The 14,899-nt window shown below is 43.6% G+C and overlaps 1 protein-coding gene across 9 annotated transcripts in view; it reads left to right on the top strand.

Moving 5' to 3' along the window:
• Positions 1-14,899, top strand: part of raraa (retinoic acid receptor, alpha a) — a 136,772-nt gene that overhangs the window by 116,886 nt on the left and 4,987 nt on the right. For all 9 annotated transcript variants that reach the window (XM_051066585.1, XM_018664905.2, XM_018664891.2 and 6 more), the window contains 2 exons: positions 3,531-3,679; positions 10,866-11,007. In XM_051066585.1, the coding sequence (XP_050922542.1) occupies positions 3,531-3,679; positions 10,866-11,007 (291 nt within the window). The remainder of the gene's footprint in view (positions 1-3,530; positions 3,680-10,865; positions 11,008-14,899) is intronic.

Raw genomic sequence — 14,899 nt, 5'->3', positions numbered from 1 at the left:
CCATGCCAGACACACAAATTTCCAGCGTTAACATGTTGCAAGGATATCGAGGGAACCTCTCCAGGCTAGTGTGAGTCAGTTCTTCCAGTGTTTGTGCGTTATGATTTCGTGGATCACACAATAGACAAGCTTGTATGATGGTTTGTGTTGATCAGAGTTTGGATGCTGGCTGGTGTTGAATAATGCCTGGGTGAGGGCTGCTGAAGGGCTAAGTAGCTCCGTCCTCTCTGCTGAGCCCCTCTCTCTCTCTGCCTCTCTGTCCACAGGCCTGCCATTGTTTTTCTCCATGCCTCAGCTTGACAAGGCTCCAGAAGCCAGCCATTGTATTTAATTACAGTCGCCAGCCCCCTCGCAGACTCTTGTCCTTGTGTCCCAGATTTCCATGGGTGCTCTCATTAAGACCGTGCATTCTGCGTGTGTGTTTATGTGTGTGTGTCCAGCAGATGAGGCGTTTTTTTAATGGCTCAAGGAAAGCCCTAAGCCTGTGTAAATGTCAGTATGGATGCCATTTTTATGTTTATGTGTATGTGTGTGGGTGGCACATCTGTTTGTCTATGCGTTTCTAATGAAGGCAGCTTTAATGTGGATGAATAGCTTTGTGGTCACACTAATAACGCAGGGCTGTAATCAGTCCACATCAAGAGAGGCAGAAGAGCGCTGAAAATTGTGAATGGCTTTTTTGCTAATGAGAAAGTATGCCATGTTGCGTAAGGGCTGCTCTATTTAAGTTTAATTTGTTTGACATGAGCGTGGTGATGGTACGGCCCTGTGGCATAAGCAAAGACTGCCCATAATGACACCAATAAAATGGCAATGTGAGGCAGAGGACGGACTCTTCACGCTGCCCACAATCTGTCCTTCTCACTCTCACCCTCCTGTGCCTGAATCCTTACCTCCCATTTTTGCTCCACAGTAAAATAAAGGTGCTGCTATTTGATATATGCTCTCCTAGCTGCAGAGGTAATTTTAGTAAAACAAATGTATATCTCTTGATTATGAGGATTTTATCTGTCCACACATTCTCTCAAAAGTAATCTCTCTTTTCCTGTAATCTCTGAAATTAATAAACTTTGTCATTTTTTTCATGGCTCCAAGTTAAATCTCGACAGGTGTGTGTGTCTGTGTGTGTGTAAGTGTGCAATATAAATGAATCTAAAAACCTGAGGGAAGAACAGGAAAAAGCAATGCAGCCTAGCTTTTACTCCCTGTGTGCGTGCCAGTTTTATCACTTCATCTGTTTTGTGTTTTTGTGTATTGCTCAAGCACATCATAGCTCTCTGTCTCTCCTACTTCTTTTTATGCCTCCCTGCTTTCCTCCCTTCAACTCCACCCTCTATCATCCAAAAAAATTCTCTCTCTACTTTTTCACATTTCCCCTGTTACTTCATAAAAATGTCCTGAGTCTTCACAAAACATATCTGTTCAATAAACAAAGAAGCCTATGGAAATGAATAATAAGTGTGTCTCATTCCAGGCTGCGGAGTTGCCTGTTAGGCGTTTATGTATTTATTTATTTAGTTTGGCTTTAAAGAAGCTTAAAACCAAGTCTGTCTCAACCTTAAACTGCATCGGGCCATTCACACCAAGAGCTGCTGGTGTTAAAGTGCTGCTGGTGTTTAAGTGACATATGACATCTGGGCCTTATGTCTTAATATCCCGAGCCTGATTTGGTGTCACTGTTAGGTGTTGCAATGCGAGCTTTATTGCTGTTTAGCTTAACTGTCCCCGTCATCTGAAACCCACTTGGATCTGCTGCCTGTGTGCTCCTGACAGTGGAGATAACAGACAGACGTTTTTTGGTGTCCGGTGCTTGTGTCTGTTATTTTTTCCAGGAAGCCATGAACATATCCCAGCATCAGGTTGGTTTATTTTGGTTGTTCTGAATGTAGTTTTCCCCTGCACCATCTGCGTTGTGTGCCTGGAGATTGACAAGCTGAGACCCGCACAGACACTATAATAGGAAATGAAAGCGTCTGTGTGTGTATAACAGACAGACTTCATCCTTGCTTTACACTGCCCAATGTGCAGCGCGATTAGCCTTGTGTATGTTGTGTCGGGATCCAGCACGAGCGTAGTGTTTGTCTGCCCTGCCGTCACGTGGAGTGTGTTCTTTACTGTACTACAGTCCTGCTGAACCAGCCCACTCTGTTAAATATAGATGGCTTATTTACACACCAGCACTGAGCTGCAGGCAGCTCCTGAGCTGCTTGCTCCCCAATCCCTAAGCTAATGATGCTGGGTGGAGCAAATGGCTGCAAAGATGCACAAACACATATAGCGTACCTTCGTGGATCTGGACTGTTGAGTACTAAAAGCAGACAAAAGTTATTTGTTCATTTTCTGCGTCATGTCTACATATTCTTATATCAGATGTTATAATATATGTTATATATAATGTTATAATATAAATGACGACCATCACATGCATTTGACAAGTAAATCTTATTTTAATAAATTAAACAGAGCTATTTGGATATAAAAACTCAGGCATTATGTTGGCATCAGTATGAAAAAACTATGCACAGCATACTCATAAGTAAAACACACTCCAGCCCATAAAGGCCCCACTCATAAACAGGGATTATACTCTTATTTGGTTAGTTACAGGCCACGGGATGCAGGTCTGTGCTGTGAATGTGTGTTTTTATATTTAATTTAAGAACCTTGTTTTGTAACATAGGATATTGAGGTCAAAGTCCAATACATATTACATGAAGGGAACAGCAGGTTACTTCCCCATAATCCCATGCCACTTTGTTTACCATGCACAAGCACGCAAAATATGGCAGCACACACAATGCTCAAATATTTGCTTTGTCTTATTAGTGCTTATTAGATGAAGGCTGAATGTATTCAGCCTCTTTGTGTTTACCAGCCTGATATTGATTAGGACTGAGGCAGGTGTGTGCTTTTGATTTTGGGTCAGAAGCAGAGAGAATTGTACTTGCTCTCCACTACTGGCAATAATATAATGATTTGCCCTTTAATATTTTGAGGCACTCTTATGAAGACTCCACAATATAAAAATAAATAAAAGCATGACTCCAGGCCTTGTATCAGAGGAGAAAACCTGTCTTTGAACCCTGCTAGCAAACCAGCTCCTTGCCATAACACACATACACACAAGACCAAATTTCAGCAGTAAATAAGAAAACAGCAGAGGCTGGTTTCATTGGTGCTTTGATGCTCTCTCTGTGTCCATGTGTTTAGAAAGTGTTTGTTCTTTGAGGACGTTTTGCAGAGTCTTTCTTGTGGCAGATCTGAAAACGCCTGATCGAGAAGTAGTCCTTTGCACTTGCAGCTTTTTTTCCCCTTAACACATTGTTAGTGAGTTAGTTCACCTTCTGGTGATTTGTAGTGGATGTCGTCAGCAACATATCTGTCTGGACTGGGTTGTTTAAGATCTGTGTGCGCACACACACAAGGTTGTGTGCTTATCCCGCTGATATCGATTAATGCTTCGTGTCTGTCAGCGCTCCATCTGATAGTGCTCACTAACCCCCTTCTTGTTGCTCTTTTCCTCTCCACAGCGATAGAGACCCAGAGTACCAGCTCAGAGGAGATAGTGCCAAGCCCGCCCTCGCCTCCCCCACCACCCCGCGTCTACAAGCCCTGCTTTGTGTGCCAGGACAAGTCCTCAGGGTACCACTATGGTGTCAGCGCCTGCGAGGGCTGCAAGGTGAGACTCCCGGCCTTCCTCTGAATCTGCCAATAACGCAAGATGTTCAGCAATCTTGTAACCATCATGTGATTTTAAAAAAAAATAAACACGTTTTCACAGCCAAGGCTTAGATGATGAAAATGATAAGGCACGCCATTTGGAATATTTTGCATCTTTGCTGGAATGTAATGTAATAAGTCAATAAGAGAATCATTCACTAACATTATCAGTTGCTTTACTGGGCTGCCAAATCATCAGTATGACCTGAACAAGTTCCAATGGCCTCTTTCAACACTTAAACCTATGCACATTGTAAAAAAAGATAACATATATGATGGGCCTGCCTCGTATCATGTACAGCTTATGAAACTCATGTCATCCATGCACTTTTTTTGGCAGAGAGTTGTTGTTACCTGTATCTCTGCTGACATGTCCACATTGGCCATCTTTTATCAATACAGTCATGTTACGCAGGTGTCGAAGAGGCCTCATAACCTCCGTCTGCACCCTTATCAGCTGATAGTTGCTGGGTGCATGCATACATGTTCTCCGGTTAGCACAAGCACACAGACTTCTTTATCTCGCTGCTCCCCAGGCTCAGAGCCAGAGTTGCGTAAGCTTAGCAGAGGATAGCTATGAGGAGGAGGAGGAGGGATCTGTGGAATCCAATGTACTGCTACTGGCAGGTGCAAACCTTATATCTCCACAGTGTCAACAGTTCAGAAACCACCTTGTTTTTTTAGTTTTTTCCCAGGTTTTTTTTTGTTTGTTTGTTTGTTTGTTTTTGTTTTTTTCTTGATGATCTCGTATTCTTCAATTAACCAAATAGATTTCATATTTAGGAGTATGTCAGTCCTACTTTACAAGGTTTTCTCATGACAACAGGCCTGTGTATAGTAAGAGGAGGTAGGGAGTGGTCGGATGAAGACAGGCAGGGTGTTGCTCATGGTGACAGATGCCTGCTAGACCCTCTGACTTATCGACTGCAGAGCCAATACTGTGGTCTGTGTTTCCATATGTGCAGGAATAGGAGCTGTTTTAGAGGGAAGGAAGTGGGGTGTAGAGAAAAAGCCACTCTGAAGAAAGCAGGAGGCAGCAGCAGTAACAAAAGAATATGAAAGAGTACAGAAGGGCAGGAATCCAGGGGGGGAATGTAGAGATGGAGTAAAAATGATACAAAGATGAGGGAGACTGCAGGGAGAGAGATAGCGGGGGTGAGAGAGCAGACTGTGCTCTGGGATGCATGAAGAGCCAGAAAGAGAGAAAGTGCGTATGGTTGGAGGGGCAGCAGATTAGGCGGACCAGGGGTACAGGGGCCACAGCTGAACTCATTGACCTCAAAAGAAAAGATGGTCAGCGCACCAGAGTGCAGGGGGAGGGAAAAATGAATGAGAAACACACAAAGAGAGGAATGTGGTACATTCACATACATACATAGAAAGACTTTACTCTTTAACACAGACCCTCTGAGCGCTCTATGAAACTGAACCTGCTCCCTAAATGCGACTTATAAAAAGTTAACAAAGTAAAAGTAAATAAAAGCTGACCCCTGTGCTGTTTTATAGGGGAAACCAAACTGCTTCTGACTGTGCCGCTTCATGGGTCCTGTGGATGTTTAATATGTCAAATGTCAAATTTTTCCCAAGTTTGTTGAAAACCTCTTTTTTTAAAATGCTTAGGCTGGGGTAAATTCATATCAACCTATGTTATATACTTCATCTAACAATGAAAAAATCTATTCTTTTATTCAGGCTTGTGGAAAAATATCCTTGACTGTCAAGGATAGTGAAATCATAACAGTACAACCAGAAAGAAGAGATGGGGAAAATTGTGTGCGCGTGTGCGTGTGTGTGTGTGTGTGTGTGAGAGAGAGAGAGAGAGACGGAGAGAAAGGAAGACGGCATGTGGTTTCCCTTGCCAAGATAATATTGTGCAGTGTGCGATGTACTAAATTTGAGATGCAGTTTCGTAATTGGTCAGTGTTTCTACATACTTACTCATTTATTATTATGAAACAGTTAAGCACAGGTAGGAGATTTGGCCGTGGGAAACTGTGCAAGTTTGAATGTGTTAGGCAGTATGTGTTAAGCCTGTGGCAGGATATTATCCACCTTTTGCTCAATGCTCAGGCTCCAGCTGTTGGTACAAGTTGTGATTTTTATGCAGTTACGCTCAAAAATTTCATCTCCTGGCCCGTATTTGAAGTGTGCATAGTCAAAGCTAAGTCATTAATATGATTAACTTAAAACAGATGTGTTCACTCTTTGGCACAGTGCACAGCTGCTAAACTAGCTGCTAACTACTTTATTCAAAAGCATTGACTTTGATCTCAGACGGGGTGCAGCAACTCTGCAGCCATCTCAAGCGCGTATCTGATTTTATTGTGTCCGCTTAACATTGTTCCCTATTGTCTAAATGTGTCTAATTAAACAGAGTAATAAGCAAAGCAATAAGGCTAAATCACAGCTCCTGATGAGAATTTGTGTGTGGGTGTGTGGCTGTGTGTTAGACCAGTATAAAAGTATCACTATCTGTTCTGCGGTTAGTGTCAAGTGTTGAACACACCTCGTGCAGAGGCAGTGCTTGTGCAGTATTAAGTGGTCACATGCATCCAAATACAAGTGCAGACTGGCATTGAAATGAGGGGTTTTGGATTAACCACTTACTGTTGATGTAGCTGAAATGAAAATGTAAAGTGATATGAATATTAATACTAATACTTCAAATTAATACTAATCTTTATCAGTTTTGGGGTTAAATTTAGAAAGCATGAGGCAGGTCTGTTCACATATTAAAATGTGGTTTAGTTTGCCAGTACTCACTCCTGAAAAGCTAAGACTCCCAAGTCATTAGAAGTGGATTTTCATTTGTTTTTATCCCAAAGGTTTATCCCAGGCAAAAGAAATATTTACAATGTCTTATAAACGCAACAGTTTGACACTTGCTAATGGTAGGTAAAAACTCTGTAACTCTGTGATAAACACAGAAGAAAAGGGAGACGATAGACGAGCCGTAAACTCGAGTAATTAGTTGTTTCTCCATAGTGAGCACAGTGTTGTTCTCTCTGACAGCACAGAAATTGTGTCAGATTTGACACTGTAATTAGCTTTTTAAGGCTATTGTACATTGGGGGATATTGCTGATGTTTTAATCTGTCAGCCAACAGACAACGCACAGTGCAAATTATTTCAAACAGTAATTTAATACATACATTTCACCATCAGTTGTTGACACTCTCTGGGCGCCCTGAAACATGAAATTACTATAGCTCAGGATTGATTAAAAAATTCAGCTCTTGGCATTGATTTCATAAAATGTTTCTTCACAAACCCAACTGCAAACTCTGCCTGCCTCCTCGGCTGAATATGATTAATTTCCCAAATATATTATGGCCCAGGCTGATTATTTTTAACCAGAGAGAGGCTACATCCTTAAAGAGTCCAGACAGCAGCACAGTGAGACGCATTCACTTAAGTAGTATACCAAATGAATAATCAGAAATACTGATGAATTACAGTGGAAAAAGCTTTGTAGTTTCAGCAGAGTGTATTTTGAAAAGGAACCTTTTAACAGCCAAGCAACTTTTTTTGGGACAGTTGCAAAGGTCAAAGGTCTCAGGCTTGAACTCAGGACAATACAGTAGAGATAGGACTGTATTTGTTCTGGAGCAGCACTATCTTACACTGGTGTGCACAGCAGTGATAAGTGTGTCAGGTGAAAGATGAACCAGAAAGTATGTGAGTGTGACATTCAGCTTTATTTTCCATCTCCAAATAAGTGGTGGAGTTGTTTTAAACCTGTCCGAGCGCTCCTGTCTTCCTTACCTCTGTCCTCCTGGTTAAGAAAGAGTTTATTGGAGTAATCATTTGAAATGTTGACTAAAATTACAAAAATATCCCTAGCTACATGGTTAGCTGCTAGTCCTATGTCCATGAGCCGGCTCCCTGCCCACTCTACAGCCGCAGAGCTAATTTGAAAAATTCAGGATGCCTTCTCCGTATCTCTGACTTCAGAGGAGATGACTTGGCATAGCATATTCAATAATTCAACACTACAGGCATGTGAATGTATATGGTTGCCTCATCTGAGAATGGGGTAAGTCGGGGGTTAGCAGCGTCTGCTTTGCTGCAGCATGCCAAACTACAAAGGCATTTCCTGGGGGCTGCAGCGAACAGAGGAAACGAGAGGGGATGTTGAGCTCTGCTAGTTGGAGACAGCTCATTCGTTTGTTGTTTAAGTTCTGCTGCCTGCACGTGCTCACCGGCATTGCACTTCTTTCCCCCCACAGATATTAACACTTAAACATTAAATTTGCATGCCCACCCACTTGTAGTTATGTTTTTGTCTTAGAGGCACGGCAGCACGCAGCAGGCGACCTCTTCTCCTGGTATCTGCTGAAATGGGAGGGAAGCAACCGTCTTTCCAAAATCCCCAACCACTGCTTCTTGCAAGGATGTCCCCTGTTTGCTGTGTTTTTCAGATGGCCCTCATACCCAGCCCCCATCTTTACTAATGTGTGGGCTGCAATGGCTGCTTAGTAATAGTGGCAGGGACACAGGCACGCACATATACACACTACGCACAGACGCAGTAGGAGGCTGGGAACACACTCTTAATCTGGGCACAGTGTGAAAGTCACGTAAGAGAGGATTCCTGTGCTTCCCTGTGAACTCCCCAACCCCAGACCTCCCCCTGCTTTCCTCTTAATAAAGCATTTATTCGCACACAAGCAAAGTAGAGCACACTCACGTGCTCATAAATGCATGAGGCTCATAATGCCCACCAGGTAGACAGCTGTGAATTGAAGACCTCATGGTACATGCAGTCATGTATGCACTGTTACCATTTGCTCCTCTTTTTTGTCCCCCCTCCCTTTCCCTCTCCCTCTCTTTGCGGCTCTCATCTCCTCTGAACACTGCAGGGTGGCTGACAGGCCTGCTGAGGGCTCTTGTCGCCGGGTGGATTAAGCGGTGATACAGAAAGAGGCTTAAGGGCCACAGGAAGCAATGACTCCTAAAAGAAGGGGAGCAGGGGGAGGGGGGCAGGGAAGGGCAGGAACAATCAACTGGCCCACGAGCCTAGCAGCAACAGCCAATCAGGAGGTGCTGCGAGAGGGTACCTGAGCCTCATGGTGTCAGGAGGGAGTGGGTCAATCCCCTGGTGACACAAGGGTCAGGGTCGGGGCACCGTCGGATCAAAGAGGACATGATGCACACACAAAGGCCACAGACTTATCCCTTACCATCAGCAGCTGGCACGTCATCCTACAGGTCATTTTCTCTCCACTTAGAGAGCAGGTTCTCTCAGAAGAGTTTTTAGTAATCTGCTATGTTCCAACATTAATAATGAATTTAGTGAAGTCAGGATAAAGGTTAGATGAGGCGGCATTCTCAGGACTGAAACACTTCCCCTTTTAGCCAGAAACAAAGTCTGTCATGTGTAATCTGCACTATCGCGCACACTTGGTAGTGCCTTGCTCAAACAGACGCACGACAGGGTGTACACATTTCCTCTTTGTAGTTCATCAGAGGCCTGAATCACTTCCACTCTGTGGTGGCAGGACAGGAGACACGAGAAGAGGCTGGTGATCCGGGAAGGACAAATTGCGGGCTTTAGGTCCACTGGCCATCTGTCGGCTAGCAAAGCTAATCCCTTCGGCATGGGATGGGGCTCCCTGGCAGCTACCCCACCCCACCTCCCTCCCACCGTGTAGCTGACCCCACCCACCCTCCCTACCCAACAAAACATAACCCCTGTCCCACTGAGTCACATCAATGCTGACATTGACCTGTATTGCATTTGTCCCGAGCAGTGCTTGCTGAGTACTCACTCGGTCGTGGCCGATTTCCATTAACCTCTTTTTATCTTTCTGACACACAAGGAATGTTTAAGCAATACGGGCACAGAGGTCAACATTGACTTTATTGGATCTGAATGGAATTAAGGAGAATAAAAGTTGTGATGCAGGGCTTTTCAACTGTTTGTCATCATTGACTCTGTGTTACACAGGGGAAGTATTTACATGGTGTCTTGGTTCCTGAGATTTTTATGTTAACCTTACTCAAAATCAGAAACTAACAAAATACAGATTTTGAGATGTTTTTAAACAAAGACCTTGAATTTCAATCAGTTTCTTTTTTTCAAGTCAGAAATCCCAGCTGTGCTTTCTTATTTTAAAAAGATGGTTGTATTATAATTTTATCGTTAGCTTATTGTCCAGTATTCTTGGCTTATTTTTAGCAAGTAGAACTACTCTTAAGGTTTATAGGAACTGAATTTTTACTGAGGGATGTGTGCTTCATGTGGGAGAGATATTTCACTCTGTTTTCTATGTCTTACTTTTGTGCAATCAAAACATAGTTTGTCTCCCCAAAGACCTCCATTCAGCTCAGTGACCAAGATGAGCTCATTATAATTTGTCCTCCGCCTCATGCGCTTGGACTCAATTTTTAAATTAATTCTCTGATTTGTTTTGATCCAGTTAGGTTGAAAAGGGAGATGCAGGAGAAGAGGGATTCCTTTTTGGTTCTTACACATCACTTCTCAGCCTATGGTCTCTCTCTCTAATAATATGCGCCTGGCCTGGATATAGAATTGCTTATTTCTGGCTGTGTAAACTAGGCCACGGTTATGTGGCACCCAGTAACCCTGTGCCTTTCGCCCCAAAAGCCTTCAGACCTAAACATTTCGAAAAGCAGTTTTTGTGTTGTGTGTCTCGAGTGGCCATCACCGAACAGGTGGATGACCTCATGAAATGGTGACAGTTGACTGACTATTAGTCTCTGTCCTGATTATGTCACGGGTTAAGCCCTTTAAGGACTTAACTGTTTGGTAGTTCATTGCCTTTTAATTGCAGTTGCATATGGCTATTCCACATGGCCTCCTTTTAATTTAATACTTTGTAACCTTCCAAGTCGTTAAGTTTCTGTTTTTTGTTGGGAACTAGATGAGAAGAGACACTGTAAAGATAGGGAAGAAGCAAGAGTCAACCAAAGCACATAATAAAAGCGGTAATGTTGATAAATAACCTTTGACAGGCAGATTCACACGAGCAAACAGTACAACTATATTTGCTATGTAATATAGCTATTAATTGCACTATTTGCTAAGACAGTCCAATATCCCTTGCTCTACTTTTTCCACCCATCCCTCCCCCAAAACCTCTCTCCTCATTGCCTCATCTCTCCATCTTTCTGTCATGCAGGGCTTCTTTCGGAGAAGCATCCAGAAGAACATGGTGTACACTTGTCACCGGGAGAAGAACTGTATCATCAACAAAGTCACCCGCAACCGCTGTCAGTACTGTCGGCTGCAGAAGTGCCTGGAAGTCGGGATGTCCAAGGAGTGTAAGTAGGAAAAAAAAAACAAGTTACCCAGAATGCCCTGCTCCAACAGAGCTCTTAGGGCCAAGAACAGATTCCATCATAGTTGTTAAATCCCAGAGGGGTTAAGCCACAGCATTTGTTGACATTTTTTCCACTACTAACATTGCCTAAGCACTCACTAGATCAGTTTGTTGGTGATTTAAGCATGAATGTATGCACTTATTTTGTCATCAGTTCATGACAGCATTTAGCATTCAAAGGTCAGATCAGATACCATATGTCATAATACTATTGTTAAATGGAAACCCCCATCTTGTCAGTTTTTGTTATTTTCATAAGGTAATTCTGTGACCTTTGGCATGTATCATAACAAAGTCAAAGTAAAATCAAAGCTGTTAGCTATTAGCTGTTACCCTTTTAGCTGAATCCTTTGGTTGTGAAGTTTAAGTGTGAAGAGAATATCTGCTGTAAAAGTGAGACAAAGGGCAGCCGTGATGCAGACTGGCAGTAACAGTCAGGGTGTCGCCAGGCTTGGCAGGCCTCTGTGATGAATATGTTCTCACCTGCCGAGAGTGAAAGAGCAGGCGTCTGCTCCCATCATTGCACCCTGGGGGCTGTGTGAACATACACACTCACACACATACGCGCAGGCAGTCAAACTTGATAAAGTAATTGGTAGAGGTGTGACCGCAGAGGACTCAGAAGCCAGCAGGGTTTTTTTTTAACCCCATCCCAATCACATGACACACACAGACACTCACGCTCACTTATGTGGATGAGGATAAATTTGTACGCATGAATACTCAGTAGCAGGACATATATTAATAATAGGCATATGTGGACAGAAAGTGTAGCGCTTGTCCTACTCTCACAGGTTCACACCTGTTAAAACACACATGCATACAGCCTCCATTGCTCCATCCCTCTCTGCCTCCCGTCTTCCCAGCGCTATTTACCTCATCTTTCTGGTACAGAGAGTGCAGGGAGTGCTCCCCATGCCACAGCACTGAGGTTTACAGTAAAAGAAGTTATCCTCTGAGCTCCTTACCTTTGAATGGGGCCATTAATCATGGTTAGAAGGATCACAGCAGCCGGCTCTTTACAGGCGCACACACACACACACACACACACACACAGAGCGAGCGAGAGGTTCGCAACACACAATAGGGGAATAGACTGGAGTTGGAGAGCCATCTAGTGGTGAAAAGGTAGTACTGTATGAGAGAGAAAAAGCAAAAAATGGTAGTCTGACTGGATTCCAGGCTGGAAATATTATTATTGGATAGGTTTTGGTCCACCTTTGCTCAGCTGGTTTTGGTTTAAGGGTTATGCCATTTTCTGATTGTGGTCATTTTGTGCAGAGTGTGCAGATTGCTTGTCTTGTGTCCTCAGCAGTGACTTTGGCTAGTGAAACTGGTCTGGGCTGGTGAGGAAAGAGAGGCCAGCCATCTGGGCCCAGCAGGGAGTCTTTCTGCCTCTCACACACACAGATACATGAACACACAGACACACACACACATGAAAATGCATGCTTAGGCATAATTTCATGCACGCACTAGAAATTATGCACATACAAGGTGACTGACACAAACTGGTTTGAATAAAAAAAACGCATTAACAGAAATACTCTTGGACAGCTCCACTTAAACAACATACACTCTCTGTCAGACACACACATACCCAGAAGGTGGACCCCCTGCTAGTGCTAGGGGGGCGGACGTCTGGGTGACCTTGTGTCTGCCGGCAGACAGCTCCAGACGACAGTGCCAGGCCTGCTGCCAGGTGGCAATGCCAAGCAAGATGGCGTCAGAAGGGGAAGAAGGGTTGGGTGGGGGGTGGATGGGGTGAGACATTTCTCTTATCTTTGCTTTTTACTCATTAAATAGCAGATTTCACCTCTTCAGGCTCCTAAAATATTCAGTTTAAAAAAACATGGGAAAAGAAAAATTTCTCTTTGAAATGCTAAGAGCTCATAGAAATATGAGCATTCTGACAAGAGTTTGCAGGTTGACTTTGCTTTGTTTTAAAGGGTCACAAGCCACAAAGGTTGGGAAACACTGGTGTAGTAGTCTCTTAAGCGAGTGGAACAAAAATGAGAAGCAGAAGTTACAGAACACATTTAAAGCACATTTCCCAGTCCTGACACTTCTCCATTTTAAATTTTTTTTTTTTTTTTTTTTTTTTTCGGCGTTTTAGGGATGATCATATAGTTCAGTTGCACAATTCTCCACTATGTGTTTATACTACAGTTCAGAGCAGCTGCCACCCCTCAGTACCTCTCTCCCTTCATCATCCCCTCCCCATTTTTTTGTCATGCTCTCAAAACTATCGCCCACATGTTCCTCGAGGAAGGTGTTATTCAGCAATAGAAAAAGTAATAAAAGTAAAATAAGATGAAGCAAAGAATGATGGAGAGCAGCGCAAGGGGAGGATAACATCAGCCAGAAAGGCAGGATGATAGTGGAGCAAGATGAAGGTGGTGAGAGGGGGGGAGTATTGAGCCCAGTGTGAGTGAGAATGAAAATCAAGAGTTGAGAGAGTGGAGGGAGGGAGGAGGGGGGATGAGAGAGAGGCTGGAGGACAGAGGGTGGGAGAAAGTTTCATCACTGTCGATGGTGGCTCTGCGCTGCGAGCAGCAGGAGCGGGGGGGAACATTGACATTTTTATCTTTCCATTGAATTTAATCTGTGTGATGGACGAGCTGCCAGTGCTTTAATTTTCCTCACACGAATTATCCCTGTCTGCCCACCTCTCTGTCTTGTACACAGACACAAACACGCACGCACACACACACATACGTACACACTGAGGCACTAACAGAAATTGTCTATTAACTGCACATTGCAGCTGAAATCCACTATGAGAACAAATGATTGAGTGATGGCTGTGTGTGTGTGTGTGTGTGTGTGTGTGTGTGTGTGTGTGAGTGTATATGTGTGTGCAGTATTCTGTACACGTTACACACCGGCCCTTGTAAATCATTTTTATGCAATGAACATGTAACCACAAACAATTCAGGATGCAAGTTCCCCCATTAGCATTCATATTCTCATAATACATTTTGAAAGATGCATTGCTTGAAGTTAACACCCACACAAACATCAAAATGCACGTTTGTGTACACACACACACACACACACAGAGACACAATAAAAAAAGCAAGGCAGTATTTCTTTCATTTGAGCTCCCCTGCTACAGTCCCCCCTCCTCCAAGTTATTGCATGTGGCAATTCGCCATGACAGATCGCCAGTCGTGCCTAATAGTTCTTTAATGACTTCATTAAATTGTGTTGTGCGGCTTATGATTGTGCTGCCAATTTGTCAGCGCGGGTAATGTCTGGGTGCTAGGGATGCCCCACTTTTATTTGTGAATTAATTGGACATCGATTGTTTTGCGCGCCCCCCCCCCCAACCCACCCCTTGCTGCCCCCTCCCTTCATGGCAGACAGGACGCAAATTCCCAATCAGCACCATAAGCAGGGCTGGCCCAGATATGCTCGGCAGCTTACTACAATTTTATGCAACTGGCCTCAAAAGCTGATGGTTGTCTAAGAGGGCGTTCCGTCGCTAACTAAGTCATAATTGGCTCATTAACGTAAATGGAAGTAGAAAGCGTTGCACTGATTTGCTTGTTTTCACTGACATGGTTTAGAAAGCTGTCACATCACAACATACTCCATAATATGCTGTTCTTGATGTGTCTGTTAGCACATTTTACTGCTCTGTTCCCTGCTGTATGTCCACCTTTGTGTAGGTGACTATGGTTACACTAGCCTGCTGCTTGTGTACCAAAAAAATGCTGGCAAATAATGCATTACCATGCTCTATCTGCACAGCAGGGTCTTCTTCATTTCTTGTTGTGGTGAGCAGTGCTTAGCAATAACATAGTGCAGCATCAGACTTCCAGCCCCCG

Source organism: Lates calcarifer, linkage group LG23 (genome assembly GCF_001640805.2).
Source record: "Lates calcarifer isolate ASB-BC8 linkage group LG23, TLL_Latcal_v3, whole genome shotgun sequence".
NCBI classification, from domain to species: Eukaryota; Metazoa; Chordata; class Actinopteri; family Centropomidae; genus Lates; species Lates calcarifer.
This window is presented reverse-complemented; position numbering and strand designations above follow the sequence as displayed.